The sequence below is a fragment of the Carlito syrichta genome, unplaced genomic scaffold, assembly GCF_000164805.1.
Source record: "Carlito syrichta isolate Samal-C Ts95f unplaced genomic scaffold, Tarsius_syrichta-2.0.1 Scaffold303587, whole genome shotgun sequence".
NCBI lineage: Eukaryota > Metazoa > Chordata > Mammalia > Primates > Tarsiidae > Carlito > Carlito syrichta.
Genome location: NW_007247683.1, coordinates 30,577 through 52,008, shown reverse-complemented (window position 1 = coordinate 52,008; position 21,432 = coordinate 30,577). Strand labels below are relative to the sequence as shown.

General features: G+C 37.4%; 1 protein-coding gene across 1 annotated transcript in view; it reads right to left on the bottom strand.

Moving 5' to 3' along the window:
• Nucleotides 1-14,740: 14,740 nt before the first annotated feature.
• The window catches only part of ARHGEF9 (Cdc42 guanine nucleotide exchange factor 9), a 28,653-nt gene continuing 21,961 nt past the window's right edge, over nt 14,741-21,432 (bottom strand). The window contains exons 4-5 of the mRNA XM_008058688.2: nt 20,281-20,524; nt 14,741-14,853 (exon numbers count right to left, since the gene is read on the bottom strand). Coding sequence (XP_008056879.2) covers nt 14,741-14,853; nt 20,281-20,524 — 357 coding nt within the window. The remainder of the gene's footprint in view (nt 14,854-20,280; nt 20,525-21,432) is intronic.

Genomic DNA, 21,432 nt, shown 5'->3' with positions numbered 1-21,432 from the left:
CACTCCAGTCTGGGCGACAGAGTGAGACTCCAACTCAAAAAAAAAAAAAAAAAACAGAGCAAGATTTTCAATTTTGGTAAAGTCCGCTTTATCATTTTTTTAAAAAAAAGTTGCAGTTTGAGCTTTTGGTATCAAACCTAGGAGCTTCTTTACCTAGTCCTAGATCCTGAAGATTTTCTATTTTTTCTAAGAATTCTGTAGCTTTACAACTCCATGATCTATTATGAGTTAATTTTTGTGTAGGGTGTGGGTTTAGAATTGTGTGTGTGTGTGTGTGTGTGTGTGTGTGTGTGTGTGTGTGTGTGCATGCATGCGCCTATGGAAGTTCAATTGCCTCAGCATCATTTTTTGAAAAGACTACTCTTCCTCCACTGAATTGTTTTTGTAGATGTGTCAAAAATCAATAGGGCATATTTGCAATCTATAGGTGCAATGCAATCTTTATTAAAATCCCAATGACATTTTTCATAGAAATAGAAAAAAAATTCTAAAATTCATATGAAACCACATACAAAAAAAACTTCAAATAGACAAAGCAATCCTGAGCAAAAAGAAGAATGCTAAAAGGATCACTCTACCTGATTTCAAAATATACTACAAAGCTATAGTAAACAAACAAGCAAGGTACTGGCACGAAAATAGACACACAGACCAATGGAAAAGAACAGAGAATCCAGAAACAAACCCATGCATTTACAGCCAACTGATTTTCAACATAGGAGCCAAGAACACACACTGGGAAAAAGACAGTCTTTAATAAATGGTGCTAGGAAAACTATCCATATACAGAAGAATGAAATGAAGTTTTTATCTTATACCATATACAAAAATCAACTCAAAATGGATTAAACATGTAAATGTAAGATTCTAAACTATAAAAATACTAAAAGAAAACATTGGAGGGAAGCTTTATGACACTGGTCTGGGCAATGATTTAGGGATATGACCCCAAAAGCACAGGCAACAAAAGCAAATAGACAAATGAGATTTCATCAAATTAAAAAGCTTTCACACAGCCAAGAAAATAATCAACAGAATGAAGAGACAATCTGTAGAACAGGAGAAAACATTTGTAAACTATCCATCTGACAAGAGGTTAATAACCAGAATACGTAAGAAACTCAAACAACTCAACAGCAAAGAAACAAATAATCCAGTTAAAAAATAGGTGAAAGATCTGAATAGATAATTACCAAAAGAAGAGATATGAATAGCAAATAGACATATGAAAGATGCTCAACATCACCAATCATCAGGGAAATTCAAATCAAAACCATCTCACCCCAGTTAAAATGGCTATTATCAGATGAGATCAGGCACATCCAGGGTGGTAAGGTCATAGACAAAATGGCTACTATCAAAAAAAGAAAAGAAATAGCAGATGTTGCTGAGAATGCACAGAAAGAACACTAGTATATTGTGGGCAAAAATGTAAATTAATACAGCCACTATGGAAAACAGTATGAAGTTTCCTCAAAAAACGAAACACAGACCTAACACATAATCCAGCAATTTCCCTGCTTGGTATATATCCAAAAGCAATAACATCAGCATACTGAAGACATGTGCACTCTTATGTTTATCACAGCACTATTCTCAATAAACAAGATATGGAATTAACCTAAGTGCCCCTCAATAGATGAATGAATGAATGAAAACAGAAAATTAAATGTGGCATATATACACAATGGAATATTATTAAGTCATAAAAAAGAATGAAATTCTGTAATTTTCTGCAACATGGATAGAACTGCAGGCTATCACATTAAGTGAAATAAGCCAGGTGTGGAATGGCAAATGTAACATATTCTCATTCATATGTGGGCATTAAATAAGTTGATCTCATAAAGGTTGAAAATAGAATGATAGATATCAGATCATGGGAAAGGTGTATGGTTGGGAAGGGGGATAACGTGAGACTGGTTAACAGGTACAAAAATATAGTTAGACAGAAGGAATAAGTTCTACTGCTAGATAGCACCACAAGATGATAATAGTTAACAATAATTTATTGTATATTTCAAAATAGCTAAAAGAGAATCTGTAATGTCCCCAACACAAAGAAATGATAAATGATTGAGGTAATGGGTATCCTAAATACCCCGATTTGATCACTGCATAGTGTATGTGTGCATCAAAAAATCACATGTACTCAATAAATATGTACAATTATATAGCAATAAAAATAAATTTTAAAAATTGATTGGGCATATTCGTGTAGGTCTATTTCTGGGCTCTGTTCCATTGATCAAATAAGCCCACCCATCTACCAAAATTACATTGTCTTGGTTACTATAACTATATAATGAGTATTGAAATTGAGTAGATTGATTACTATCACTTTATTATTCTTTTTTGAGATTGCTTTTAGCTCTAGGAAACTCATTTAATTTTCTGCTGGCCCTCAAGACTCTAGAGATGGAAGCTGTGTTTGTGGTCCTGGGGAGTTCCATGTTGACAGACTAAATTGGGTTGATGGTCCAGAAATTAGCCTCTAGATTTAATAACTTATGTATTAATTTTTAAAACCAAGGCAATGTGACTAACAAAAGTCAAGTGAAAAAGCCTTTCTTAGAGCTAGTCCTGGTTCTCTCTACTATACTTCCAGTCAGGCTCCCCATCTCAGAGAGCTGTAGACTGAGCTGATAATGTCCCATGGTGTTACAGATGGGGTTGAAAGGGACATCAGAGTAATTACCTATCCAATGAAATCTGCACTGAAAAAATCTTAACAATGGCCCCATCACTTCCAGGGAGGGGTCACTGAAAGAGTTAAGAAAGCTATCATGTTTATCTGAAAGAAGCCCTTCCTGCTCTTCCCATGTATATACTTGAACTATTTAATTTCTAATATTGACAACTACTTCCATATGTGTCTCAAAAGGTATCAATCACAATAGCCCTAGACTAGAAGAGTCTTGAAAAACCAGAAACAGAAATGAGAGGGGATTTATAGTAATTCTGAGAAGTTTGAAATTACATGAATTTCTTTGAAGACTTTAGAATTGTTGCGAAGGGAAGAAAGTTGTTAAGTCAACCAGTGTACAGACATTGGGAGACAAGAGAAGGCATGAAGGGGATAGCCTATAGATAGAGTGGGGAAGGAATCTGACCCAAAGGCTTGGTGTGAGTTAGCAGGGCTATCTTCTAGTTAACCAAATTGTGATTGCTTGGTGGATGTTCCTTTGCTTGAAGGTTTCTTAGTAAAAAGAAAAGCCAGTCTCAGCTATGCTTGGGGAACCTGGGCTGAAATAATAGAGTATTATTCCACCATGGAGGTCAGCATGAGTGGAGCAGTAGAGGAAATTAGTCTGAGATAAGCTCAGGAGGGAAGAGACTCCAGGAGACAGTAGCAAGGTGCTAGAATAGTATCCCTTTTGCAGCCTGAGAACTTGTCAGCTGACTAGGGCACTTTTCTGCTCAGAACTCTGTTTGAGGAAAGGGCAGAATCTTATAGAGTTCTCCTGTAAATACAAGTCAGATCCTTACTGACATTAACTCCAGGTTGTTTTGTATCACCATCTCTTATATTTTAACCAGTTGGGGGTGACTGGCCTTAATTCCCTAAGAGGAATCACATTTCTATGATGAGAGAAAGAGCCAATGAAGGCCTCCTAAGAGAAAAAAATAAGCAGTCGAAAGGAAGGCAGGTCTGTCTAGCTAGATTCACTGCTTAATTGGAAATTAGATATTTCTAGGCACTCAGCCGATCCAATCAAAGGGAACTTGATTGGGAATATTTAAGGATGTGCTACATGGATACCAAAATTTTAAGCAAGTTGAATATGATCATTTTGTGTGGTGACTAATTGAAAATCAGAGAGTGTACTGAGAAAGTAGAAGGAAGGGCCCTGGGAAAATAAGGTCTCATTTAGATTTCTCTCCCCCGAGGACAGTGACAATGGGAGTCAGTAATAGAAGGAGATATCAATAACAGGCAAGACAGAAAGGTGAGCTCTTCTTTCCAAACACAGGGTATCAATAGGACCCTGAGATAGAAAGGAGAAAGCAGTGGACTCTAAGTGAAGCTGATTTATGTTTAGGGTCACTTCACCTGAAGACCTTAGTGTCCTTATTTAGAAAATGGTGCTAATAGTGCCCACCTTCTCAGGATTACTGTGAGGCTGACAAAAAAGAACTTATATAAAGGGACTGTTACTGAATAGGTACTCTGATAAGCAGGAAATAGTCCCTTTAATTTGTTCAGCTGAGCATTTTAAATTTTTATTTATTATTTTAGATTTGGGGTACATGTGCAGGTTTGTTACAGGGATATATTACATAATGATGAGGTTTGGGTTTCTAGTGTAAACATGATCCAGATAGTGAACTTTGTACCCAACAGGTAACTTTTCAACCCTTGTCCCCTCCCATTCTGCCACCTTTTGGAGTTAGTGTCTATTGTCTCCATCTTTATGTTCATAAGTACCCATTGTTTAGCTCCCACTTGTAAGTGAGAATATGTAGTATTTGACTTTCTGAGTTATTTCACTTAGGATAATAGCCTATGGCTCCAACCATGTTGCTGCAAAATACATGGTTTTATGATTTTTACAGCTATGTAGTATCCCATGTTATATATATAGATACATACCACATTTTCTTTACCCATTCATTGATGGATATTTAGGTTGATTCCATAACTTTGTCATTGTGAACAGTGCTTACAAGAAACATACAAGCTCAGTCACCTTTTTTAATATAATGATTTATTTTCCTGTGGGTGGATACCCAGTAGTAGAACTGATGATGCAAATGGTAGTTCTAGTTTTAGTTTTTTGAGGAAGCTCCATACTGTTTTCCGTAGAGGTTGTACTAATTTACATACTTACCAAAAATATATGAGCATTCCCTTTTTCCCCCATCCATGACATCATCTGTCACTTTTTAATTTGCATTTCTTTGATGATTAGTAATGTTGAGCAGTTTTTCATGCTTGTTTGCCACTTTTATATCTTCATTTGAGAAATGTCTGTTCATATCTTTTGCCCATATTTGAATGATTTTGTTGTTGTTATTTAAATTCCCTGTAGATTTTAGATATTAGTCCTTCATCAAATGCATAATTTGCAAATATTTTCTCTCATTCTATGGGTTGTCTGTTTACTCTGTTGGTTATTTATTTTACTGTACTAGTCCTTTTAGTTTAATTAAATCTCGTTTGACTATTTTTGTTTTTGTTGCACTTACTTTAGAGGTCATAGTCATACAGTCTTTGCCTAGGCCAATGTCCAGAAGTTGAAAGCATTCCCCCTAAGAATTGGAATGACAAGTATGCCCACTTTCACCATCTAGAGTCATATAGGACATTATATAATGATAAAAGTGAAATTCAACAAGAGGATTTAATTACCTTAAACATATACACACCAAACACCAGAGCACCCAAGTTCATGAAGCAAACATTATTTGACCTCTGAAAACATATCAATAGAAATAGAAATAACAAAATAGGGGGTGACTTTGACACTGCACTGACATCACTAAACTGATTGTTGAAGAAGAAAATTAATAAGGAAACAGTGGACTTAAGCAGTACTATAGACCAAATGGACTTAAGAGACATCTACAGAACTTTCTACCCAACAACTGCAGGATATACATTCTTCTTATCTCCACATAGAACATTCTCCAAAATAGACCATATCTTTGGCCATAAAGCAGTCTCAATAAAATTTTAAAATGCCAAAATTATACCAAGCATCTTCTCAGACCATAGTGGAATAAAATTAGAAATCAAGAGAAGCTCCCAAAGCTATACCACTGCATGGAAACTGAACAATTTGCTCTTGAATGAGCCTTGTGTAAACAATAAAATAAAACAGAAATCAAAATAGTTGTTGAGACACGTGAAAATAGAGACACAACATGTCTAAACCTTTGGGACACAGCCAAATCAGTTCTGAGAGGAAAGTTTATAACAGTAAATGTCTATATCAAAAAGATAGAGAGATCAGAAACTAACAGCTAACCTTGTAACTGTAAAGTAGAAAAAAAGAACAACCTAAACCTAAAGCTAGCAGAAGAAAAGAAATTACAAAGATCAGAGCAGAACTTAATGACACTGAGACAAAAAAAAAAAAAGATACAAACAGTAAATGAATCAAAAAGTTGTTTTTTTTAAAAAAGGATAGATAAAATTGGCAGGCTGTTAACTAGATTAACAAGAAAAAAAAGAGAAAAAACTCAAATAAATTCAATCAGAATGACAGAGGTTATGTAACAACCATTACCATAGAAATAAATAAAAGATCATCAGGATCATACGGTTTTATGGCAACAAATTGGAAAATCTAGAGGAAAGGAATAAATCCCTGAAAACATACAACCTCCCAAGAATGAACCAGGAAAAAATAGATACCCTAAACAGACCAATAATGAGCAATGAAATTGAATCAGTAATAAAAAAAAAATCTCCCAGTCAAAAAAAAAAAAAAAAACAAGGCCAGACAGATTCACTGTTGACTTCTATTGGACATGCAATGAAGAACAGGTATCTGCCCTACTGAACTACTCCAGAAAATTAAGGAGGAGGAACTCCTCCCTAACTGGTTCTATGAAACCAGTTATCACACTGATACCAAAACCAGGGAAAGACATAACAACAACAACAACAACAAAACTATGGGCTTAATCCCCTAATAAATACAGATGCTAAAATACTAGCAAAATGAATTCAACAGCATATTTTAAAAAAATAGCCATCATGACCAAGTGGGTTTTATTGCAGGAATGTAAGAATGGTTCAATATCTACAAATCAATAAAAGTGATACACCACATAAACAGAAGCAAAAATAAAAATCATATGATCATATCAATGGATGCAGCAAAGGTTATTTGACAAAATCCAACATCCCTTCATGATGAAAATCAAATAAACTGGGCACTAAAGGAACACATCTTAAAATAATAAGAGCCATATATGACAAACCAACAGCCAACATTATACTTAAGCAAGAAAAGTTGAAAGCATTCAAAACAGAAATAAGACAGGAATGTCCACTCTCACCACTCTTATTCAACATTGTACTGGAAGTCCTAGCAAGAGCAATCCAGCAAGAGAAAGAAATAAAAGGTATACAAATCAGGACAGAGGAAGTCAAACTATCCTTTTTTACAGATGATATGATTGTATACCTACAAAACCCTAACGGGTCTTCCAAAAAGCTTCTAGACCTAATAAATGACTTCAGTAAAGTCTCAGGATACAAAATCAATGTACAAAATTGGCAGTGTTCCTATATATCAACAATGCTCAAACCAAGAACCAAATCAAGATCTCAATCTCACTTACGGTATACACACACACAATGTCTAGGAATACACCTAATTCAGGAAGTGAAAGATCTCTACAAGGAGAACTACAAAACACTGATAAAAGTAATCATATATGACATGGAAAATGAAAAATATCCCATGTTCATAGATTAGAAGAATCAATATTGTTAAAGCGACTATACTACCCAAGGCAATTCCAGTCAAAATACCAACTTCATTCTTCACAGAACTTCATAGAATTAGAAAAAACAATTTTAAAATTTGTATGAAATTTTTAAAAGGCCCAAATAGCCAAAGCAGTCCTAAGCAAAAGAATGATAGTATAGGCATCACACTGCCTGACTTAAAATTATATTATAAAGCTATAGTAACTAAAACAGCATGGTACTGGTACAAGAATAGACAGATTTACCAATGGAACAGAATAGAGAACCCAGAAATAAAAGCACATTCCTACAACCAACTGATCTTTGACAAAGTTGACAAAAATAAACAATGATGAAAGGGCACCCTATTCAATAAATGGGGCAGGAAAAATTGACTAGCCATATGGAGAAGAACAAGACTGGACCCCTATCTCTCATCATGTACCAAAAAATTAACTCAAAATGGATCAAATACTTAAATATAACACTTGAAACTATAAAAATCCCAGAAGAAAATCTAGGAAACACACATCTGGACATTATCCAAGGCAAATAAATTATGGAAAAATGTCCAAAAGTAATTGCAACAAAAACTAAAATAGACAAATGACACAATTAAACTAAAAAGCTACTACACAGCAAATGAAATAATCAACAGAGTAAACAGAAAACCTACTGAATAGGAGAGAGTATTAACAAATTATGACTCAGACAAAGGGCTAATATCCACAATTTATAAGGAACTCAAACAACTCAACACACACATACACACACACACATACACACACACACACACACACACACACACTCAAAAACCCCATCAAAAAGTGGGCAAAGGATATAAATAAACACATTTCAAAAGAAGACACAAAAGAGGCCAAAAAACATATGAAAAGATGCCCAACATCTTATTTCAACTTTGGGAGGTTGTGTGATGTCAGAAAGTCCTCCATTTGATTTAGGTTATCAAGTTTGTTTCCATACAGGTGTGCATAATAGTCTCTGATAATCTTTTGTATGTCTTCAGAGTCAGACGTGATTTGATTTTTTGCATTTCTGATTGTGTTTATTTCGGCTTTTTCTCCCTTTTCCTTGGTCGTTGGGCCTACAGGTCCATCAATCTAGTTTATTCTTTCAAAGAACCAGCTTTTTCCTTTGTTGATATTTTCTATGATATTTGTGTCTTCTATGTCCCATATTTGGCCTTTTACTTTGGTGTTCTGAATTCTTTTGCTCAAGTTAGGGTTTTGGTGTCTTATCTTTCCAGCTTCCTCAGGTGAATTGTTAGGCAGTTAACTTGTGATCTTTCCATTTTCTTGATGTGTGTTCACGGAGTTATGAATTCCCCTCTTAGAACTATTTCAGGGCAACCCAGTGGTTTTAGTAAGATGTTTCTTCATTTTGATTTTTTTCCAAGAATCTCTGAATTTCAGTTTTGGTATCTGTCTTGATCCACTAGTCATTCAGCATCGTGCTGTTTGGTGTCCATCTGTGAGTTTGGGGGGAATTTTGTTGGTGTTGATATTTATTTTTATTCAACTGTGGTCTGAGAAGATGCATGGCAGTATTTTGATCTTATGCAATTTGTTGATGCTTGATTTATGTCCGAGAATATGATCAATCTTGGAGTATGTTTCAGGTGGTGCTAAGTAGAATGTACTTTCCGTGGTTGTTAGGTGAAGTGTTCTATAGGTTTCTATTAAGTCCATTTTGTCAAGTGTCAAGTTGAGGTTCTGGATCTCTTTGTTGGTTTTTTGTCTCGATGATCTATCTAGGGTTGTTAGTGGGGTATTTAAGTCCCCAACTATAATAGTGTGAGAGTCAATAACTTTTGGGAGCTTACTTAGTAGTTGCTTTATAAATGCTGGTGCTGCTGTGTTAGGTGCAGAAATGTTTAGGATAGATATTTCTTTTTTTTTTTTTTTTGAGGTGGAGTCTCACTCTGTTGCCCAGACTGGAGTGCAGTGGCCGCTCCTGGCCACCGCAGCCTCGACCTGCTGGGCTCCGGCGATCCTTCCACCTCAGCCTTTCAAGTAGCCGGAATTACAGGCATGCGCTACCATGCCTGGCTGATTTTTTGATTTATTGTAGAGATGAGGTCTTGCTGCCCAGACGGGTCTCGAACCCGAGGGCTCAGGCAATCCACTCACCTCAGCCTCCCAAAGGCACGGGATTACAGGCTGAGCCACCGAGCCCGGCTAGGATAGATATTTCTTATTGATGAATTGAACTTTTTATCATTATGAAATATCCTTTCAAATCTTATAAAATTTTTGATTGCTTAAAGGTTTTTTTGTCTAATATTAAGATTGTGATTTCTGCCTCCTTTTGTGATCCATTAGCTTGGAAACAAATTTTCCATCCTCTAATTTTCAGTCTGTGTGTGCCCCTTGTAGTGAGATGAGTTTCCTGGATGTCACATATTATTGGGTCATGGTTTTTTCTGCAGTTTGCGATTCTGTGTCTTTTCTGTGGTGCATTTAATCCATCATGTTCAGACTCATTATTGAAATGTGGTTGATTATCCCTGCCATGAGATCATTATAAAGCTTTTTCTTTACTTGTTTTCTTTCAACTTTTGGGTTGATGTATGTGTGTTTTCAAGTTTGCCATCTTGATGTATTCTCTGTTGATTTTGTGTTCTCCTGTTCTCTTGGGAAGTGCGTGGTCAATCTTTTTTTTCTTTCTTCTGTGCTTAATACCTTTTTAAGGGTCCCCTGTAGAGCTGGTCTGGAAGTTGCATAATCTTTTAGGGATTGAATGTCTGGGAAGGATTTTAATTCTCCATTGCTGATGAAGCTGAGCTTGGCTGGGAAGGAATTCTTGGTTGAAATTGTTTACCTTTGAGGACTTTTAATACTGGACTCCAGTCCCCTCTAGCTTGTAGTGTTTCTGCCTATAGTTCTGCTGTTATTCTGATTGATTCTCCCTGGTAGGTAGTCTGACCTTTCTCTCTTACTGCTTTTAGGATTTTTTCTTTTTTATATTTTGTGTAGGCAAATTACTATGTGTTTAGGGGTTGATCTTCTCATTTGATGTCTTGCAGGGGTTCTCTGTGTCTCTTGTGTTTGGATGATTACATCTCTGGTGAGATGGGGAAAGTTTTCTTGGATACCATCCTGGAATACTTGCTCTGAGGTGTTTTCCATTTCCCTTTCTTCTTCTGGGATACCGATTGTGCAATAGATTCGGCCTCTTGATATAATCACACAACTCTTGGAGGATTTGTTCTTTCTTTCTTAATTTTCTATGTTTTTTACAGACTGTGTTAATTCCATGTTTTAGTATTCAAGATCTGAGATTCTTTCTTCTGCTTGATTATGTCTGCTTTCTATGCTTGTCACGTTGTTATTTATTTCCCGGATGACATTTTTATGACCAAAATCTCTGTTACAAGTTTTTTCAGTGTTGCATCTTGTCTTTCTTCAGTCTTATTCACTCTTTCCAGCCATTCCCTAATCCCTGTCATATTCTGGGGCCAGTTGTTGGTGACTTTCATCGTCTGGGACCCAAGGCCTGATTTTTTTTAAATTTGTTTATTTATTATAAAGATGTATGGTACAATTCAGGGTTAAGTATGCAAACATTGATCATGCAGGTACCCTTGTTGATGAGGTATGGCCCTCCCTACCCTAGCAGTTTTCCTCAACTGCCAGTCCCACCCCCCCGACAGTTTTCCACTACTGCCACTTTCCTATAGCATTATAATTGTTCAAGGTCACCTTATGAGTTAGAACATATGGAATTCAGTTCTTTGTTTCTGTGATAAATCACTGAGTATGATCGACTCCAAATCCATCCAATTTGCTGCAATGTCCATATATTTGTCCTTCCTTATGGGTGCATAATATTCTATTGTGCATATATACCACATTTTTAAAATTCAGTCCTGCTTCGATAGGCAACACAGTTGGTTCCATGTTTTTGCTATTGTGAATAGAGCTGCAACAAACATACATGTGCAGGTAACTTTTTCGTAGAATAATTTGAGTTCCTCCAGGTATATTCCCAATAGGGGAATTGTTGGGTCATATGGAAGGTCAATTTCTAGTTCTTTCAGAAATCTCCAGACTGTTTTCCAGAGAGGTTGTACAAGTTTGCATTCCCACTAGCAGTGTAGAAGCGATCTTTTTTCTCCACATCCTCGCCAGCATCTGTTGTTGTTTGTTTTATTAATGATAGCCTTTCTTACAGGGGTTAGGTGGTATCTCAATGTGGTTTTGATTTGCATTTTTCTCATGATGAGTGAGGCTGAGCACTTTTTCATGAGTTTGTTGGCTGCCCGTATATCATCTTTTGAGAAGTGTCTATTCAGGTCTTTTGTCCCCTCTTTAAAGGGGCTGTTTGTATTTTTCCCCTTCAGTGCGTTTGAGTTCCTTGTAGAACCTAAATGTTAGGCCTTTGTTAGACATACAGTTGACAAATATTTTTTCCCATTCTGTGGGGTATCTCCCTACTCTTGTGATGGTTTCTTTTGCTTTGCAGAAGCTCATTAATTTGATGCGGTACCACTTGTCTATCTTATTTCTTAAGGTGTTGGCATTTAGGGTTCTGGATAGGAATTTGTTGCCAGTTCCAATTTCCATAAAGGTGTCTCCTGTGTTTTCTAAGGTTCTTATAGTTTGAGGTTTTACATTTAGATCTTTGATCCATTTAGAATTAATTTTTGTGTATGGTGATAGGTAGGGGTCCTGTTTCAGTCTTCTGCGTGTGGTCAGTTTTCCCAGCACAAGGTCTGATTCTTAAGATGTTTTCTCTTTGTTACACTGGGAATTACCTGTGTTCTTCCATTGATTTTTCCTCATTTGTGACAGATCTCTTTCTTTTCTATTTAGTTTTGTTATTCATTGGCAGTGGGAGAGGCTTTCACTTCTGATGTTTGTTCTGTCCTCTATTCTCCTCTTATCAGGGCTTTGAATTTGTTCTATTTTGAAACTTGGCCATGGGTAGGAAGCTCTGCTCTCTCTTGTACTTTTGAAAGTTGAATAAGGTAGAGTATGTGGAGGTATGATTCAGAAACTACTTGCAAATCACAATGTTCACTAATTGTGATATGGGTTCCCTGAGACCCACTCCCTACTGCCACTCTATATGACCATGCAATGGGTATATGTGTGCACTCCCTGAGTCCAAGATACAGTAACAGCAATGAGGAGAACAGAGAAAGGTAAAATGAAGTAAGATAGACAAAAATAAAATAATAAAAACAAACAGAAAAACAAATGCAGACATCAAAGCAAAAGACAATTAAACACACACATACAAACAAAAACAAAGTGGAAATAAAACAAAGAAAAACTAAAAAAAAAATTCCATACAGGAAAACCCAACACGCACAAACACACACACACACACACACACACACAAACACACACACATGCCCAACACAAAAAGAAAGAAGATTTTAAAAAGAAGAGAAAAAAAGGAATTCAAATCAAACCTTAACCCATACATTCACACACATTAAACTAAAAAAAGAGAACAAAAACAATAAATAGTAAACAAAAAACCTGAAAGGCAAACACTCAATTATTCATGTATACACATAAACAGAAAACAAAAACATGAAAGTAAAATGAAAGAAAAAGAAGAAAGAAAAAAAGGTGGGGGAAATACAGATCAAACCTTCACATACATATCCATGAACAAAGGAAAAAGAAAAAATAATAAAACAAATACCAAAAAACAACTTGCCATCTTGTTGCAGGTTCTGTAACTGTTCCCCTCAGGTTAGCCCATCTGTGATCTCTTGCAGAGCTGCAGCCTTACTCACAATCTCCCCAGTGTTTGGCTGGAGAAGGAGGAGTAGGTGGTGGGGGTGGGTGGGGTTTCAGTCCTCCCTTACCACCCTTGTGTGGTTAGGATCCCCTCTGGTGGGGCGGTGCAGGATTGTCTCTTCCCCAGGTACTGGTGGCAGGGGGGCACCCCAGCCAGGATTATCCTGGAATAAAATCCTATTGCAGCTGACATCCAAGCTCCACCTGGGTTTGTCCCTCTCAGTCATGCCCCAGTCATGTGGGTGTGATGTTCAGGGGACTGTTGGGGAGGAAGGGGTTGGGTCAGCCCTAGACTCACTGCAGACTCTCTGGGGGTCGTCCTCGTCCTTCTCTGGTCACATCCTTTGTCCTACAGCTGAATCAGGGTAGGGTGTGGGGTGTCTGAGACTCAGCACTCATCCTGCCCTCCGGAGTTTATGCTTTTAGGATATTCCCTCTGGGTCACAATCAACCCCTAAATAGTTAATCCACTAGTCACAGAGATCGGCTCTGTTGCTACATGGTGAGCAAGCCAGAGTACTTTCCTGCCCAGTTTTCAAGATGGTGGCAGGGTGCCCCTTTCATTTCCTCCACTGTGCTTCCTTCGCCACACTTGCTGCCAGTGTCTGGCCAGGTACTGTGGTGGTAAGGTAGAGAGCCTGAAGCTGAGTCACTCCTGGCAGCTTCTTCTTGAGAAGGGCTTTGCTGATTTTTAAAAATGGCACTTGGCTTTTGTATCCCAGGAGGCACTAGGGCCCAAGCAGAGCAGACACGGCACCAGCTGCTTCACCAGGAGAGCCCTGAGCACTTGCTCCCAAGTCCTTACTCTGTCAGACACTCACATGCCCACTTACTCACAGACATATACGCAAAATTTAACATACACTCACTCACTCACACTGGGACTCGCATAGTCTGACTGGCTCTGTCAACATCTTCCTCCCTTCAGTTTCTCTTATTTTTAAGTAAAAATAAAGAAAAACAAATTTTATTTTTTCCCTCTGCTCAATAAACTATGTTTGGACATAACTACTCTACACTAGGGGTCCCCAACCCCTGGGCCATGGACCAGTGCTGGTCTATGACCTGTTAGGAACGGGCCACACAGGAGGAGGTGAGCAATAGGCAAGCAGAGCTCTGTCTTCTGTTAGATTAGTGGTGGCATTAGATTCTCATAGGAGTACAAATCCTATTGTGAACACATGCGAGAGGTCTAGGCTGCACACTCCTTATGAGAATCTAGTGCCTGATGATCTGAGGTGGAGCTGAGGTGGTGAGGCTAGTGTTGGGGAGTGTCTGCAAATACAGATTAACATTAGCAGTGAGGTTTGACTGCACATCCTCACAAACCGGTCTTCCACAAACCGGTCCTGATACCAAAAAGGTTGGGGAGGACTGTTCTACAACATTTATTCCTTAGCTTTAAGAATTTAAGACCATTTGCCATCTGTCATCAGGGACACCTGGAGACCTAGACACTCCTTCACTACCCACAGTTGAACCTCTGCACACAAACAGGCCTGGGGTATGCAAGCATATAGCCTATGACTCCCCAATCTCATACAGAGAATAAGTGGTGATGAGGGCTAAAGGAAGCGTTACCTTTTTGTTTAGGAACTTTTCTCACAGTCATTGCTGCCTGTCTCTTCTGGTTTTCAGAAATTTCAAAGCCTAAAAAAAGAAAAGTACATTATTCTGTTACGAGAAACATACACCCTTCTTCAATGCCTAATTAATAAATCTTACCTGTAAGAGTGATTTGGTAAGAGGTATCAAATATCTAGAAACACTAAAAGGTCATTCTTTATGAGCTAGTACCTCTCTAGTAATTTGTAAGAATCACAAAGATTTAGCTACAAAAATGCCTATCAAAGAATAAAAAGCCAAAATATATTGAGAACATGGGCTAAGAGGCTGTTAAATGGAGAATAGTTAAATAAAGAATGGTGTAAAGTGAAAAAAATATTTTGCAACCCAAAGCAAAAACACAAAGAAAATAAAATAATGAGTCAAAAGACAAGAGAATTATAACAGAAAATGTATATGCAGATAATAAAAGTTTTAAAAGGAGGGAAAAAATAATAGTGAAAAAAAGTAATAAGGAACTAAGAAGTTGCCTAAGTGAAAGAAAGACATACTTGTTGAAAAAGTAAAAGGTCTTGCTAAGTCCCAGGCAGGACTGGAATATATACAGTAGATGTACACTTAGATGTTGACCAATGAAATTCCTCAACTTCTGGACAAATAAAATAATCTTACAAGCTTCAAGATAGAAAGAACAGCTTATTTACCAAAGAGAGAAATCACAGTATTACTAGGATGCTCATCTGAAACACAGGACATATACTCTTCTGAATAAACCTTGGATCCAAAGGAAACTATACTTAAAATAACAAATTATCTAAAAATAAACAAAAAGAAAATTTTATATCAATACCTATGAGATATAGTTAAGGCTTTCAAAGGAGTACATACTCTAAAATGATTTATTTTTTATTTAATTTAATTTAATTAATTAATTTATTTATTTATTTATTTTGAGTTGAAGTCTTACTCTGTCGCCCAGACTGGAGTGCAATGGCCACTCCCGGCCACTGCAGCCTCGACCTGCTGGGCTCCGGTGATCCTTCTGCCTCAGCCTTCCAAGTAGCTGGAATTACAGGCACGTGCTACCACACCCAGCTAATTTTTGATTTATTGTAGAGATGAGGTCTCACCAAGTTGCCCAGGCGGGTCTCAAACCCGCAGGCTCAGGCAATCCACTCACCTCAGCCTCCCAAAGGCACGGGATTACAGGCTGAGTCACCGAGCCCAGCTAAGATTTATTTTTTAAAAATCAAAACAAAGCAAACTAAATAGGACCCCTTCCTCATGTAATGTATAAAATGTATTAATAAATTCCAGATGGATTACAGCTCTAAAAATAAGCCCAAATTATATTTTTTTAAATAGAAAACTTTATAGCATTGGTTGGGAGAGGTCTTCTTAAGCAAGATAAAGCTAGCAGTCATAAGAAAAATAATAGGTACATTTGTCAATGTAAAAAATTAAATATTTATAGAACTAAGACAAAAGCAAATTCAAAAGACAAAAAACAGACTGGAGAAAATATATGAAACTCACTGATGAAGTGTTATTATTTCTAATATAGTCTTCACAAATTTATTTTACAAGAAAGACAAAACCAAAAATTGACAATTCACAAAAGAAGAAATCCAAATTACCATCAAACATATGACAAAAAACCTTACTAGTTGAGAAACGGCAAACTCAAGCAAATAGATACTATCCAGTGCTGGTGAGGGTGTGGAGACATGGGTACCCATAAAATAATGCTGGGAATGAAATTCTACAACTTTTCCAGAATTTAATGTGGAAGTATGTTATTAAAATTAAAACTGTTCATATTCTTACATTCATTCATTCCACTTTAGGGAATCTATCCCACAGGAATGAAAGCACTAACGTGTAACAATGAGATATATATGTGGATATTTATTACAGCAATAACTGTAATAGGAAAAAAGTAGGAAATAAAATAAATGTCTAGCAAAAGGAGTATACACTCAGCCATTTATAACTGTCAGTTTCACATCTGTGGATGCAACCAACCATGAACTGAAAATATTCAGAGAAAAAATTTGTGGTTGGATCTGTGTTGAACATGCACATATTTTTCTCCGTCTCACTATTCCCTATACAATATAGCTATTTGCATAGCATTTACATTGTACTAGGTATTACAAGTAATCTAGAGATGATTTAAAGTATATGGACTACGTAAATAGGTCATATACATGGATTTTGGTATTTGTAGGGGTCCTAGAACCATGAATACTGAAGTATGACTGCAGTTGCAACATAATAATACTAAATGTTATATAGCTATTTAAAAGAGAAGTGTGATGACTTTATTGATGTGCCAATTTGACTAGAATATAGTCCTCACTAATATAGGTGTTGTAGCTATGAAGGTATTTTTACTGATGTAATCAAAGCCCCTAAACAGCTGATTTTATATAAGGGGGAGTATTCTGGGTAGACCTGATGGAATCCGTTGGAAGGCCTTAAAAGTAGAGCTGAGGTGTCCCCCAGAGGAGCAGAAATTCTACCTGTGCATCACACCTTTAGCTTATGTCAATGGAGTCATATCCTCCTCATGATCTTGTCTTCCTGACTGCCTGTAGATGATGGTTTTGTCCTATGCCCAGGGGTTTGAGCCTGCCCATAATCTTCCATTTCTAACTGCTTATCCTAGTGATTTCAGAGTTACTTGGCCTTCACAATCACCCAAGCCAATTAATCTCTTATTTTCTTTATATATTTCCATATGGGTTTAAATGGTTATGATGGCCATAAAACTCAAAAGTAAAAATTTGAAAAATAAAAGTATGATAAATCCATGACACCCATAAAAATGATGAAAAATATTAAATGATTTAGCAGAAATGCTACTTATATGAGTAAAAAATTAGGATTCAAAATTATATCTATCCACTATGGAGAGGCAGATGTAGGGAAAAAAGATTCAGCCACCCTAGTTTTTCTATTTAGACATATAGGAAAATAAGACTGGAAGGAAATATATCAAAATGTTTACAAAAGTTATTGCTGAGTGGTATGCTCACATGCGATTTTTACTTTTTTCTTGTATTTTTCTGATGTTTTGTTCCCCAAAATTTCTTTATTTTTTTCTCAGTTGGAGTCTCAATCTGTCACCCAGGCTGGAGTGCAGTGGCATGCTCATGACTACCGCAGCTTTGACCTGCTGGGCTCAGATGATCCTTCTGCCTCAGCCATCCAAGTGGCTGGAACTACAGGCATGCACTACCAAACCTGGCTTATTTTTAATTTATTTATTTATTTTACAGATGAGGTCTTACCAACTTGCCCAGGTTGGTCTCGAACCCCTGAGCTTAGGCAATCCTCTTGCCTCAGCCTCCCAAAGTGCTGGGATTATAGGCTTGAGCCACCACGCCTAGCCTTTTCCCAAAATTTCTTACAATGAAAGTGATTCATTGTTATTAGCAAACAAACAAAACCTTCATATTTATTTTTTAAAAATAAACATAGACTTGTTAGAAAATAATTACTGCAAGTGTTTCTATTAGAAGCAGATTCTTAAAGCCACAGGTTATTAAGGCATTGTGTGGGAGACATCATGTTAGAGTCAATAGAAATGGTAAGAGCCTTCTAACTGACTCAAGGTCTGAACATAAGATCATTCCTTTAATAGCTCTAACAGCCTAGGCAGAGTCAGTGGCAGTTGCTGCCTGCCACTGAGAGAAGTGGCCCCCAATATTTCTATACCACTCTATATCATGTCCAAATGCAGTGACCACATACTAAAAGCAATCTGACTCCAATGAAACGCAAAGCGAGTTATCAATGTGCACTGTACCCAAGATCTGAGGATAAGACCTAGGATTAGAGGTATCTTTCTCATTTCCTTATCTCTGGACTATTTCAATCCCCAACATGGAAGGATAGGAAAACCCTTTTGTACCAGAATTCAATGGGTGGGCCCATTTTTCTAGAGATAAATTATACCAACTTGATCATACAGGCATTTTAAGGTACACTTTCACTTCCACAAGAAATGGGGCAAAGACAGAAACTGTCTGCTCTAATAATTAAAAATAAAAAGCTTGGTTGTTTAGTATTTTTATGCCAGAAAGGCAGGACTATGAGCAAAAGACCAGATAGTACTTTATAAACCACAAAGCTATAGTCAATATCACCTAAATCCCACAATTGGTAAGTAGCATGAAAAATATCTCTATTAGCCATATCCCCTCTAGAAAGCAGTGACAACTTGTTTCAAGGCAGAAATTATGTTTCAGTTTGATCCTAAGTCATACAAATGTTCATGGTTTTAGGCCTTGTTATATTTTGAATAATTTACTTTAGAATACTTTCATATAGAAAGTGTGCCATGTATGTGGATATCATTTTAATCTATAATCTAGGGACATTTAGTTAACATCTGAAGTATTCTAATCAGGAATACATAGTCCTGAGGTGATTTGTTAACATATTAAAACATTCAGAAGCCTTTGTTCCAGAGGTCATGACTGCCAATAGTTTAGTCACTTTAATGCAGGAAGCCTAAAAAGCCTAACGAAAGTTTGAAATTTATTTTCCTTGGTAAAAATGAATGTTATTCAATGTACTGGCCAGAAATGTCGTATAGGCACTTTAGCCCTCACAACAATTGGGCATAATAATCTAGTGAACCACATAGCTTATGCACTTCAGAAGGAGACCCAAAACATGATTGAAAACAATTCCTATGTCTTGCTCCTGACCAGTGGATTTCATCACCAGAATTTGACTATAAAGTTAGCTGAAACCTGTCATTATAATACTACCAAATCCGCATTGACTAACCCATCCACAGAAGATGCTATCATGTACCTAAGGACAGAGAGCTAGAACTTTACTGAGATTCCAGAACAGGCTATATGACTGACTTTTGTTTGTTTGCTAATAAATGTTTGTATGTTTGGGAGAATCAAGCCTGAAGTTGGTTTGCAGTGTAATATTCTTTTTATTTTATTTTATTTTATTATTTTTTTGAGTTGGAGTCTCACTGTGTCGCCCAGACTGGAGTGCAGTAGCCGCTCCCGGCCACCGCAGCTTCGACCTGCTGGGTTCCGGCGATCCTTCCACCTCGGCCTTCCAAGTAGTCGAAATTACAGGTATGCACTATAATGCCCGGCTGATTTTTTGATTTATTGTAGAGATGAGGTCTCGCTGCCCAGGCGGGTCTTGAACCCGCGGACTCAGGCAATCCACTCACCTCAGCCTCCCAAAGGTGCGGGATTACAGGCTGAGCCACCGAGCCTGGATTCAGTGCAATATTCTTAACTGGAAATGAGACTACAGGGGAGACCAACCTATAGTTCCCATCCACCCCTGACTAATGGAAACTATTGATATTACCAAGAAGAACCTAATAATCAGGAAACATTCAAGTGGCATAGACCAGTTTGCAACAGAAATCTCCCTCTGACTTTAGAAAAATGGAAACCAACTCAAACCTTCTATGTTCTTCATAGCCATATTTTTTTTTCTTTTTCCTCACAGGTCACATACCGATTTTTTCATCTTCCTGTACCATTTTCCTTTCCTCTCTGAAAGCCCTAAGCCAGCGTATTTTCTCCTCCAGCTTCTTGGCAAAGAACAGATGTATCTCTTCAGTCTCCTTGTTGTGAAGCTTGAAGGCATTCTTCATGCTGACATTGAAGTCATCATCTCTGCCATCTTCAATATCAACCACCTCATATTTATCCATGTCAATGCGGCCTTTGTAGTACAGGATGTCTCTCCGGATTAGGTCCTAGGTAGGAAGAAGGAGAAAGTTTCTTGCTGAAGGTTTGTGCAGTGAGTACCAGGAGAGTTGTCAAACGGGCACAGCAGGATGCTAACCATGTTACTGTTTTGAAGTACCTATAGTGGTTGGTTTGTTCTAAATTTGGGCAGGTTATATTAGCAGTCTGACATTAACAGGTTGGTTAACTAGATGCCCTAAGAGTAAGGCTCTATCCCACCTCCAAAGACTGTCTCAGACCCCAGAATCAATCCTTGTTTGCAAGACTGCTGATAGAAGGTAGGAAGCAGTAAGTCACACAAACATTTCTAGCAGGGATTTTTCCTCTTCTAAAACACTGGCAAGCCTACCAGAGGCATAAAATGAATTAGTTGGTTGCCTAGAGTGTGTTAAAAAACCCAGGTAGGCCAGTGAGACTGGATATGGGGGTGGGAGTGAAGTGAGTGGTAAGAGTAGTTAGGAGGCCACAGACTGCTGGCCAGGAAGGATTACCTGGGGAGGGTCTAACACTTCGCACTAGAGATTTTTCAGAAAAAAAGCCTAGTCTGGCAAGAGAAATGGAGGTAAAAGTAAATACAGAAAAGGCTCACATATCAACAATGATGATTATGACAAACCTTATTGAATAAGACAAACAAAAGTTGTAGATGGACACAAATAGTATGTTGCCTATTTGTTATTGCTGTTTTGCTCTCATGTACACAAAATTGGATTGATCCAAACTCTATTCCCTGAGATATTCATCATTAGTCCATGCATGACACCTTTATCTATTTATTCATCTAGCTACTTATTTTTATTTTATTATTTATTTATTTATTGAGTTGGAGTTTCACTCTGTCGCCCAGACTGGAGTACAGTGGCTGCTCCCAGCCACCGCAGCCTCGACCTGCTGGGCTCTGGTGACCCTTCCGCCT